The following is a 12,376-nucleotide window of genomic DNA, read 5'->3' as shown; positions in this document are numbered from 1 at the left end:
CATGTGACGACCCCGGGCTGGACTCTGCTTGACGAAGGCATGACGAAGCAGATATCGTCCTCTTTTGGAAGGCCAAACAAAGTAGTTTCGCTTTCACAACGAAGCACACAGTGCCTTCAGGACACGGCAACAATACTACAGCGAGAATAAAAGTTACGCCTTCTTTCTTTGCGTGAACATTTGGGCGGCGTTATGCAAATCTTCCCACACAGTGACGTAGACATGTGGGGGTGTGTTAGAACGAGGCGTTTTAGGTAGGCGCGGCTGACTCTTAACTTTTATAAAGAATATCTCTTTGGATTTGAGACTTTAGTCTTTGCAACTTTACAGATCTTCTTTATGCACCAAGAGCTTGTAACACTCCAAAGAGAAAGGAACAATTTAAATCACATCATATGACCCCTTTAAATAATGTCCAGGCTAATCCATGCTTTATAATGGCAGTGAGTGGCTGTTGAGATTCCAATAAAGTGCATCCATCCATCATAAAAAGTACTTAATAAAGGGATAATAAAATCCTTCTGAAGCAAATCGATGCGTTTGTGTAAGAAAAATATCCATATTTTAAACTTTATGAACTGTAATCTCTAGCTTCGGCTAACAGGTACGTGCGTTCACGAGAGAGTGGCATTCCAAGGGATGATGCTAGTCTCATGAGAACCAAATTTAGTTTACAGCAAAGAAAAAACAGTCTCCTCTTGGCTTATCGCGAAATCCTCAAACATTTTTCTTTACAAACCCTCGTTTTGTATTTCTAATTCGTGACCGGTGTTTAGTTTTGCTCTCTCAACTGCGCTTCCGCATTCGTCACTTCTCACCGGAGCTTACGCTACGCCTACATCATCCACTGGAACGCCACTCTCTCATGAACGTAGGGCTGGGCGATATAGCAAAAACATTTATCAATGATATAATGTTTCATATCGTTCGGTATCGACAATTATTGACTTTTTATAACCTTTTTAAAAAAAAGAGCAATAGAAAAAAACTGTTTAAATTTAACCACTGTATTTTTAAATTAACCCAATTTATTGAGACAAACAACAAATATTTTTTGTTTTAACAATCAAACACAAAATAAAAATTAAACAAATATCTAATTTCTAATGTTTTATATGCAGATTAAATATGTTTTAAGGAAACTTTTGTTTTGTCTCCCGAGGCCACAGGAGGACGCAATGAGCAAAATAATGCAGCGCATTTAAATGGTCAACGCAAGGAAATAACTGTCTATAAAAAGACGTGCATTACATCTAAATTAACTCATAAAAATCTAATATAATTTGTAAATTGCATAAACGATTATGAACAAAACAGCATCATGTATTTATGCATTGCTTAATCCAAAGAGCTGAAGCGCCAGTCACACAGACTGCCTTTAAAAAAGAGACTCAGTGAAAAGGAATAAACCTCCACAAATTTGTGCATGTTTTCTAAAAGTTTAAACTGTTTTAACTTTGCATAGCTTTCTATACATCTCTTGTGTGAGACGCGAGTGCAGCAGTCATATTTGTCTGTCTAAAAAATGTGCTGAATATGCGTTCTGTGTGAATGGCTTGGTTTCGGTTTTAACCTAATTAAGATCTTCTCCGCATTGAGCTTTTATATTTCTCTAATATTTTGAATGAATAACATAGCAGCGGCGCATCTCGTGGGCTAGACTAACAAAACATTAACATGCAACAACGTCACTTACATCATTATCACCGCATCTCACGATCCCTGATGCACACCTAACATTCAAATGCAAATATTTGTTTTAAATTCGACTAATATTCATTATTTATTCACAATCTCCTCATCACAGGCAGGCACAGCACTCATTTCAGCATGTGTTCATGTTTGTGTGTGCGTCACTCATAGCACGTGCCTATATCGTGCGCTATATCGAAATTTTGTTATATCGTTATCGAAGAAGGTGTACCATCGATAAATATCGATACCGTTTTATCGCCCAGGCCTACGTGAACGCATGCACCTGTTAGCCGAAGCTAGAGATTAGTTTATAAAGTTTTAAATATGAATATTTTACTTACACAAACGCATTGATTTGCTTCAGGAGGATTTTATTAACCCTTTATTAAGTACTTTTTATGATGGATGGATGCACTTTATTGGACTTCAAAATCTCAACACCCATTCACTGCCATTATAAAGCTTGGAAGAGCCAGGACATTTTTTAATACAACTCCGATTGTATTCGTCTGCAAGAAAGTCAGTCATATACACCTAGGATGGATTGAGGGTGAGTAAATCATGGGGTAATTTTCATTTTTGGGAGAACTATCCCTTTAAAGCGCACTGAAATGAGACGTATTTTTGATCCACTTACCCGCCAATGAAACAGAGGATGTAGAAGGCCAGATAAAAGATGGCAAAAGGTCCAAATGTGATGAGGAAGAGGACGACTCCCAGACCCCCCCATCCCCAGATGGACAGACTGGCCTGAAACACACAGAGTTAATGACATTATTTCTTATCTTTTGCTGACTGTGAGTGCTCCTGCTGAAGAGCATTAATTGATCCGAATGAAAGCAGCATGAATACAGTGTAATTGAACACACACACACACACACACACACACACACACACCAACTCACACTCACACACACACACACAGTGTAATTCTCTATAGAAGAAAACCGTGACATGATTGCAGCAACTGAATAACTGAAAGTGAACATCATCAGGGTCTAAAATGTTTAATGGGTGAAGAGAGGAAATTTACTAGCCATGAACATGCATTTTGCACTTTTTTATTAAAATTATGTTTTATCTCTACGACAAAGACATTGCTTTGTTGTTAGCATCATAATTTCAGTAGCATCAACTATTGCTTTTATGTTCATATAGGTAAAGAGCTTTTATTTCTTTGATTTGACTGACTCATGCCAGATATAATCAGTAAAGGTCAGACTTTCGTTCGTGCACTGCAATTAAAGTAGTGATTACGGGCCATCTCTCCAAGCTGCACTTTGCTCTAGATCAGGGGTTTTCAAAATGGGGTCTGTGACGCAAAGCCAGGGGGTCCGCAAAATAATTTGCTATACCGTATTTTCCGAATGCAACACGTGTTTTTTATCTTCTGAAACGTGCTATGATTTATATTCCAAAGTAGGGCTGCTTCTTATTGTTCTTATTATTATCATTTTCATTTAAAAAAAAGTATATTTATAATGCAATGCCTTTATCACTGCTTAAATACTATGAAATATGTTGCATGCCTTATTCTGTGTAAGAAGCCACATCATCTCACAGAAGGATTTATTTCAAACACTCGACTGACGTTATGAAGTGAGTTTGGAGTAAAAACATGTTATTAAATGTGGTATTTTCACATGCTTTCAGATGGAGCAGCATTTACTTCACAGAGCCGTAGTTCACTGAGAAGCTATGCAAACAGCTGTCATTATCACCAACGATTTCTTCGATTTCATAACTTGTCAGTGAACTACGGCTCTGTGTAGTAAATTCTGCTCCATCTGAAAGCACGTGATGATGATCTCCTGCTGATTACAGAACCGGCTTTACTAACAAAATTCGCATGACAATCGCATTCGATTAATCGTGCAGCCCTATTCCAAAGTGACTTATATAATGCATTTAATGTCAAATAAGCAAAGCGTAAACACTTAAAAGCGGGCACTTCAAGGTTTACATAGCTAAATAGATTTCTCATGTCTGTTTGACAAGTAGAGAGTATCGCAGAGTTTTTCTTCATTTTAGGAAGTGGTTCACATAGACCATGACGGCAAGCACATTTTGTTTGTTTTCTTTAATTTGTCATTTTATTTATTTTGTCATTTTGAAGGTACACAAATAAAAATAGACCGTTTTGAATGATATCTTGCTCTTATCTGACAGATATCATATTTTTCCGTTGATATAAGGAATCCAAAGTGTTCGCGCTGGCGCCTCCCACACACACACAACAAATCAGTTCTAGCATTGCAACTTGACATCACAGCCTCTTCATCAGCAAACTAAATGAGACGACTAAACCTACAAAAGGTATTTGGTGACTCAATTTAACTTGTCTGTTGTACAATATGTAGGTTTTGCCGGTCAGCGTGAGCATGCCGTGGTGTTTTTCCCAAACACTTTTTTGCAAATGTGAAGGATGCTGTTAGATATTCGGACATGAGAGAAGTGCAAAGCCTTCTTTACTTGGTAGCCTAATATTTTAGCTACCAAATGTTAGACTTCATAACGATTCACTCATGGAAACGATTCATGCCGAATGAGAGGTTTGCGAGCCCCCTATGTGGTTAAGTTTCAGTTTTTAGTAAGTAGATTTAGTTTGTTATGGACAGCCATAAGCGCCGATTTATGTTTCTGCCAGTTGGTGCAAAAAACAAGTATTTAATTTTTTTATAAAACACATTTCACTGCTGTTTACACAAGTAAATGATAACCAGGCTAAGTTATCATACACATACGCAACAGATGCTTAACATATTTAAACATTCTCATTACTCAGTAATTCATTATACTGGGTGTTAGTTTTTTCTAGAGTAGGCTATACTCCGTTCGATGGTCCGTTTGATGAATTCACTTCACAAAATTTATCTTGCGAAGTGAAATGCATGCAATTACCAACCAAAATAATACACACATTCTTTCTATAAGGGTTGCGCTTCACTAAATAAAATTATTTAATAAATGCCTGTTTACAAAAAGCACTTATTCGCGCGTACACAGGACAAAGTTTGAGTTACATGTAATATCTGAGTGAGTGCAGAGCCATGATCACATATATAATGGAAAGCAAGCCCACTGTAAGCCGAGAGATTCGTGCTGGCGCCCTTTCGTATTACAATAATGCACTCTCGACATGAGCCATTAAAATAATGCCAAAAACTGCCTCAACTGAACTATAAATACGAGAATAAAGTTGTAAAAGCTGCAATCCATTTCTTATTGGTTAAAATTAATGAAGACTATCTTGTGTTTTTCACGAGCACCCACGGGATCGGCGCCTATGGCATTTAAAATAAATGTTGTTTGTAGGCTAATGATCGGCACTATAATACATTTTTTTTATATACATATATATTGATTTATTTTATTGTTATGAATGCCACAAAATGTAAATGATTTGGAGTGAGGGGAAGTAAAATTCATGTTAGTGTTTATAATGTTTCCCCCCCCCCCTAACATTTGTTTTATTTAGACCTATTCAGTATTTAAATAATTTCTGAAAGTAATAGTAAAATGCGACTTACACACCATGCAACTTGGGTTTTGTTTTGTCTTCCCCCCTTGACCTGGTGCAACTTTCCAGAAAATATGGTCAATTTAATTATATTATGCTGTAGTATTAAAAAGTACATATACAATGGGGACCATTTGCACCAATAAAACATTCATATTATGTTCATTCCTCCTACCCACATTAAACTTTAACCTTAAACACTGTTATAATTATGAGGGGGTCCTTGGAAAATCATCTCCCCTGTAAGGGGTCCCTGGCTCCAAAAAGTTTGAAAACCTCTGCTCTAGATCATCATCATCATAAGAGAGAACCAGAAGAACTGAAAGCACAGTGCAGGCGCTTTCAGCAGACAGGTAAAGGATTTCAACAGAATTGAAGGGAGGAAATAAATTAAGACGACACAGATGAGAGGAAAGAGTGTGACTGTGAATGTAACCAATGGCCAGGTTTCCTGTTTTTGCCAGGACAGGAAACTCAATGACCCAATCTGTGCCCTTCCCTTCCTACTCCTGAGCCGATCGTGCACACACACACACACACACACACACACACACACACACACACACACACACATTCCTGTGTGCGCTGGATCTGAAGGGTCGGACCTGGAGTGTGTCCTGCTCAGCTTAAATAAACATCAGCCAAAAATATGATCAAAGGAACATAACTGAGAAAGAAAGAAGAGAGAAAATAAAGTGCAAAGAGTAAAGACTGAAAAAGAGTAAAAGAAAGAAATTAAGATAATTTAGAGAACTTTGATTCCACATGAACTCTTCCCTAAACATAGGGCCCTATGCTTTCTGTGATGTGGAAAACGAGGACAGAATCGCAGGATTCTTTCATAAAAATGGAATTTAATTAACAACATGGAATGTCACGGAATTTGTCAAATTTTGAATAAATCAAATGTAGGTCAGTACACTTAAATAAAATCACAATATGGACTAGTGTCTGTGAATGACACCACAAAAAGACTATTTAAATATGAATCCTGCATGTTCAGCGTGTCTCTGTGTGAATGCAACCTGTCAAAATAAAAGTTTGATTTAACTTGAAGTAGGGCTGGGCGATATGGCCAAAAAAATTGTCACGATGATTTTTTTCATATCAGTCGATATCGATAATTATCACGATAAATGTCAAATCTTTATTTCTTTCAAGTTTAAAGCCAGATTTTTGCTCCACAGTGAAAGTTGTAGAAACCAGACCATTCATTTTCCTTAACAAAATCTTAGTTTCTGCGTGTTCTAATGAGTGATATTGTTCCAAATCAAGAAACAGGTTTGGGTTGCCTGATAATAATAATAATAATAATATCACTTTTTTGTCTCTTAGAAATGCACATTTGATAGTAGCTTGACCTAGGATGCAGAGGTAAATTTTTGTTCATGATCAAAATTAGTAACATCTGTAAAAATTGTAGCAACCTCAGTTTTATATGGTTACATTTATTCTGACCGTTTTTTTTTTTTTTAATTAAGCATTGGTCTTCCATAGTAGCATACATTTAAATCATGATAAACAGTTAAACCCCCACATATAGCACCTCAATACCATGGTAAAAATATAACTATATGGTTTTTAGGTAGCCTGTATGAAAAACAGTAGTCTAAAAACATTCAGCATAAATGCATACATGCTATAGCTTAATCCCAAATACATACTAAGGAAAAAAAATGAACTTAAATGATTTTAGCAAATGGCTGCAATATAACAAAGAGTGAAAAATTTAAGAGGGTCTGAATACTTTCCGTACCCACTGTATATACCATTACTCCTGTAATAAAATTCAATGTGAATATCCCACATTTGTGCCACAATACCATGGTGCAGTGAGTGTTACTACAGTAAATCCATGGTAAATGATGGCGATGTGTAGATTGAAAAACCTTCTGACTGTCTCGTTCGTTGCACACAGTGTTTCTCCTGTTTGGCTTTAAACTAGTTTAAATCACCGAGTCATTGGTGTTCATCGCTGAGTTCAAGCGCTTCACACTGGATCTCACAGCGCTGCTTAGAGCTCATGTGAGTGAGTAAACGCATCTGCTCTAGTGAGCTCGCACCACGTGGCCGTTTTGAACATTGGTCCGAGCAGATAAACAGTCCGTGTGAAACGATTCAAATGAGTCGCACCGTTTCGCTCCACTTTTGGCGCATAAACATTATACCGAACATTTATCGAACCCTTCATATTGTTTTATCGAGAAATTATATCGCGATAATTATCGTTATCGAATTATCACCCGTCACAGGACTGCAAAGCAGCTGCCGGCAAACTATTCTGAAACCTCAGCAAACAACACGATACTATTACAGCGAAACAAATTATATTTTTATATTTTCTTTCTGCGTGTTCTGGATGAACATACAGGCAAAAAAAAATGCAAACAGCCTATTGAATCAGTTTTAACATCATCATCGGGCTGTTTTGAATAAACATTCACTGGTTTTATGAAAAGTCTCGTTTAGTCATTAAAAAAAGTCTAAGTATGAACGCACTAGTCAATATAAGCAGTTTATGCATTGTGTTTATTAGATAAAGAGATTTGCACAAATGCACATACAATCCAAGCGTTTGGAAAACATCCTTGACTGTGGGAAGTTTTCCGTGTGCTCTGAAAAACACGTTTCAGCCCTAATCGCCACCAAAATAAGATAAAAGCAGATTAGTGCCCACGGCGGACTAGAAAACTAAAGCTGCTCTCTCTTTGTAATCAAACACACAATAATCCAACAGCCGTTTTACCTTTACCATGTTTTCACATCAGAGCACATCACATAATTCCCATCAAGTAAGAAGACACAAGCGCTGTGAGCTTTCGGCAGACGCGAGGGCACCTCATTACAATCTAGTACATTAACCAATTAGTCATTCATTTCACAATAGAAAGGGTGTAAAGCTGTAGAGTTAATAGGCCTCTTTACAGCGATGATCTCATTCTGTCCTGCTGCGTCCTCAGGACGGGTCAGCAAAGACTTTAGCCAGGTTAAGATTATAATCCACTGACTGTCATTCATTCACCTGCTGCAAACAAGCTCCACCTTCTTAAACTGTGAAATGCATTAACACTGCACTGCATGGAAGTGCTGTAGGCCTAAATATCCTGAGATAAGGCCATTATACACAGTCTGACCTGATAAAGTTAGACGGTGAATCTGCACTGAGAAGAGCTCATAAAATGATCATAGTAAGTGCCAAAAATTTCCAGAAGGTTTCAAGTGTGATCTTGCACAAAACTCATCAGGCTTCGCCATTAATTCAGGCTGGTCACCGAGGTCTATTTTAAGAGTGCTGTAAATAGTGCCGCTGTCCTGAGATCAAACGTTGTGTGTATAATCCAGATATAGGCTAAGCCTTCGGCACTTACAGACAAAAGAGTATAAGATCTCTGTAGACCACATTATACTTACTGACACTTTTTCTTAAAGCAAAATAAAATGATGTTCTTAAAAATGTACCACTTTTCAGAGCACATCACATAATTCCCATCAAGTAAGAAGACACAAGCGCTGTGAGCTTTCGGCAGACGCGAGGGCACCTCATTACAATCTAGTACATTAACCAATTAGTCATTCATTTCACAATAGAAAGGGCGTAAAGCTGTAGAGTTAATAGGCCTCTTTACAGCGATGATCTCATTCTGTCCTGCTGCGTCCTCAGGACGGGTCAGCAAAGACTTTAGCCAGGTTAAGATTATAATCCACTGACTGTCATTCAATCACCTGCTGCAAACAAGCTCCACCTTCTTAAACTGTGAAATGCATTAACACTGCACTGCATGGAAGTGCTGTAGGCCTAAATATCCTGAGATAAGGCCATTATACACAGTCTGACCTGATCCAAGTTAGACGGTGAATCTGCACTGAGAAGAGCTCATAAAATGATCATAGTAAGTGCCAAAAATTTCCAGAAGGTTTCAAGTGTGATCTTGCACAAAACTCATCAGGCTTCGCCATTAATTCAGGCTGGTCACCGAGGTCTATTTTAAGAGTGCTGTAAATAGTGCCGCTGTCCTGAGATCAAACGTTGTGTGTATAATCCAGATATAAGCTAAGCCTTCGGCACTTACAGACAAAAGAGTATAAGATCTCTGTAGACCACATTATACTTACTGACACTTTTTCTTAAAGCAAAATAAAATGATGTTCTTAAAAATGTACCACTTTTTGGACTCTAAGAAAAGTTGTGTTTGCTATTAGTTGCTCATGCTATTGCTGTTCTTGTTTTTAGCATTTAAACTTATGAATTTTGCCTGGCAGAAACAAAAACAAAATCTTATATCTAATTATATATAACTATAACAAAAACACGTGCAAAAAAAAAAAAAAACAGTTTTGCTTGAAATAAACATTTAACTGAAAGAAAAAAATATACAATTTCATATTTTTGGCACCATTTCTATATATTTTTTTTTAGTTTAATTACTAAAAATAACAAAAAACTAAAACAAGTTGAAAAAAACTAATAAAAATGACAAAAACACAACAAAATTGCTAAAACTTTAAAAATAAAATGAAAATGGAAAATATAAAATTTAAAATGAATTCATAACAAAATATTCATAAAAACTATAATAGTATATAACAGATATTAAAATAACATTGGTGCTCTACCACCTTGGTCTAAGTTAATTCATTATTAAATATGATGAAATATATAAACTAAATTAGGGCTGTCGCGATTCGTCGATTTTATTCGACTATTCGATTTTTAAAAATCCTCGACTTCATTTTGCTCGCATCGACTAACCGGCAAAATACCGGAAGTGGCGCATTTCACGGACGAGAATCCATAAAACACATTAGTCTGTTTTCTAAGGCTCCATGATATATTAAACCCACTTAAAAATCATAATTAAGCATAATTGTGAATTCACAAATTCTACGATTTAATTAAATAATTATATGCGATGCAGTTCTAATACAGTATATGCGCTTTAATTATTTACATGCGTGTAGGTTAAGTACGTGCGTCACACAGCGGCTCAGTTCACAGTAGTTCCACAGGAACTGTTATCATTAGGGCCTTTCGCACCGCAGGAAACTTTTCATAGTACCAGAACTAATTGTGGAACTACCCACTTTTCGGCGTGTTTTATAATTGTATTATTAGTAGACTAGAACACGTGGATATGTTGTCATTCTTACACTATAATACTGAACTTTGATTTCAGTGATTTGGACTATGAGATGGACACTTGCTTCTTGCACTTTATGTTGCACTTTACTTTTGGATTTCATTTGGTTTAATGAAATATAGTTTAATAAAATATTCTTAAGTAAAATTGTTGTTGATTTTTTGGTGGGAAATTAATCATTTACATTAATCGATAAATTAGTCGATAGATTAATCTAAATAAAAAGTCATTAGTGGCAGCCCTAAACTAAATACAAATTTAGATTGGTGAAATTTGAAACATCTATCTATCTATCTATCTATCAAACTTGAAGGCTTTGTAAATATATTTATTAGCAGGAAGTGACGGTTTGACGTTAAAAACATCTTAATGATGGATTTGCTTCTTACAAACACGCAGCTTTTGGCTTCTCAAGATGTAAACTGATGGACAGGAGTGGTGTGGATTATTGTGATGGGTTTATCAGCTGTTTGGACTCTCATTCTGACGGCACCCATTCACTGCAGAGCATCCGTTGCTGAGACAGTGATGCAATGCTACATTTCACCAAATCGGACGAAGAAACAAACTCATCTACATCTTGGATGGCCTGAGAGGGTGAGTAAATCTTCAGCAAAGTTTCATTTTTGGGTGAACTATTCCTTTAAATGTCACTTACAGACAAAACAGGAGTTTACTTTAAAACTATAATTTGAGGATGAAATGGCACATCCACAAACAAAATAAGTGTCATGCAAACCAGACTGTTATCTTGCCATCATAACCAACTATACCACAAAGTTTGCATAGGTTTAAACATTGCTTAAAGGCCAAACAAGTTTGTCACTTTAAAATGTTGTGCTCAGAAACGGAAATAACATTCACAAACAAGACCAGTCTCATGAAGTCAGGCTTATCTTGACCAACTTTATCAACTAACTGGAATGGAAAAAATTCTGACTTATCAACAAAAAAATTCTTCTGTCCAACAAAATTGTTGCAAATTTGTTTTACCCAGTAAACTATAAACGTGCAGTTTAATTACAATATTTCACCTCATTGCTTGTTTTGGATTGACCTTTCTAATTTTGTAGAAAGAAAGTTATCCAAAACTTGTATATTAGTCAATAAATAACTACTTGAAAATGGCCCCTTAATTAGGCTTGCTGCGATAGACGGTGTTTTCGGTTATACCGGTGTTAAGCTGCAACACCGGTTACGTCATTTGCCTACCGCGGCACCGCCCCCCACCATCGTTTTGATTTTTTTTATAGTAACAAATAATTTAGCCTAGTTCAGTTAGAGGACAGACACTTTTAAAAACTTAACTCTCAATGCAGCGTGCCGAACCGTGCGCGAACGACAGCGCACCACGGAGCAGGAGTCAGATTTTATTGATCACGTGAGGAGAGTGAGTCGAACTGACTGACAAGAGTGAGGTGAGAAAGACAAGATGATGGCAGAAGATTGTTTAGAAAGGAAATGCAAAGGCGCCTGTTTGGCAATATTTTAGATTTTGAAAAGCCTATTGACTGGAAGTTTTTCTTTTAAACATTCGTTTCTTATTTATTTGGTTCCACAGTTTATGCTGATTAATTTATTTAGACTTTGTGTATTTTATTTATTTTATTTTACATCAAGGTGTATTTGCTGTGCCTCCAAGCTTTCTTGTTCAAGCTTTCTTAATAAGCGTTCTATGTATCTTATTTATTTGGTTCCTGTTGCTTGAATTGAATCAAAGCAGAATTGCCGCTAATTTGAAAGTGAAAGTAAAACGCACACGGCGGTTTTTCAAGCTATTTGAAAGTCAAGAAATCCGAGGAAAAGAGGGAAAACTCAAACGAACAATTGCTTGATGCCGAATTGCGCCAATTACTTTTGCTTTCGTCAATGAAAATTATGACTAAATATCTTCGTCAACGGACCTTTATCACGTGACGAAAACGAGACGAGACGCAACGTAAATGCTGGTCATGTGACGATGACTATAATTAAATGTATAATGCAATATTGTTGACGAATAAAAACGAGACTAAATGTGGTT

General features: G+C 36.6%; 1 protein-coding gene across 3 annotated transcripts in view; it reads right to left on the bottom strand.

Annotated features, from left to right (window-relative positions):
* Positions 1 to 12,376, bottom strand: part of LOC107573995 (sorting nexin-13-like) — a 22,383-nt gene that overhangs the window by 5,095 nt on the left and 4,912 nt on the right. Inside the window, exons 1-2 of one of the 3 annotated variants that reach the window (XM_016260464.1) lie at positions 7,962 to 8,156; positions 2,333 to 2,445 (exon numbers count right to left, since the gene is read on the bottom strand). In XM_016260464.1, the coding sequence (XP_016115950.1) occupies positions 2,333 to 2,445; positions 7,962 to 7,970 (122 nt within the window). In that variant the 5' untranslated portion in view covers positions 7,971 to 8,156. Of the gene's footprint in view, positions 1 to 2,332; positions 2,446 to 7,961; positions 8,157 to 12,376 lie in introns of those variants that run through there. The other 2 variants (XM_016260465.1, XM_016260463.1) reach the window with 2 other exon arrangements.

This window comes from Sinocyclocheilus grahami, unplaced genomic scaffold (assembly GCF_001515645.1).
Source record: "Sinocyclocheilus grahami isolate Dianchi unplaced genomic scaffold, SAMN03320097.WGS_v1.1 scaffold2085.1, whole genome shotgun sequence".
In the NCBI taxonomy this organism is placed as follows: Eukaryota; Metazoa; Chordata; class Actinopteri; order Cypriniformes; family Cyprinidae; genus Sinocyclocheilus; species Sinocyclocheilus grahami.
The sequence above is the reverse complement of the archived record's forward strand: the minus strand, read 5'-3'. Positions and strand labels throughout refer to the sequence as shown.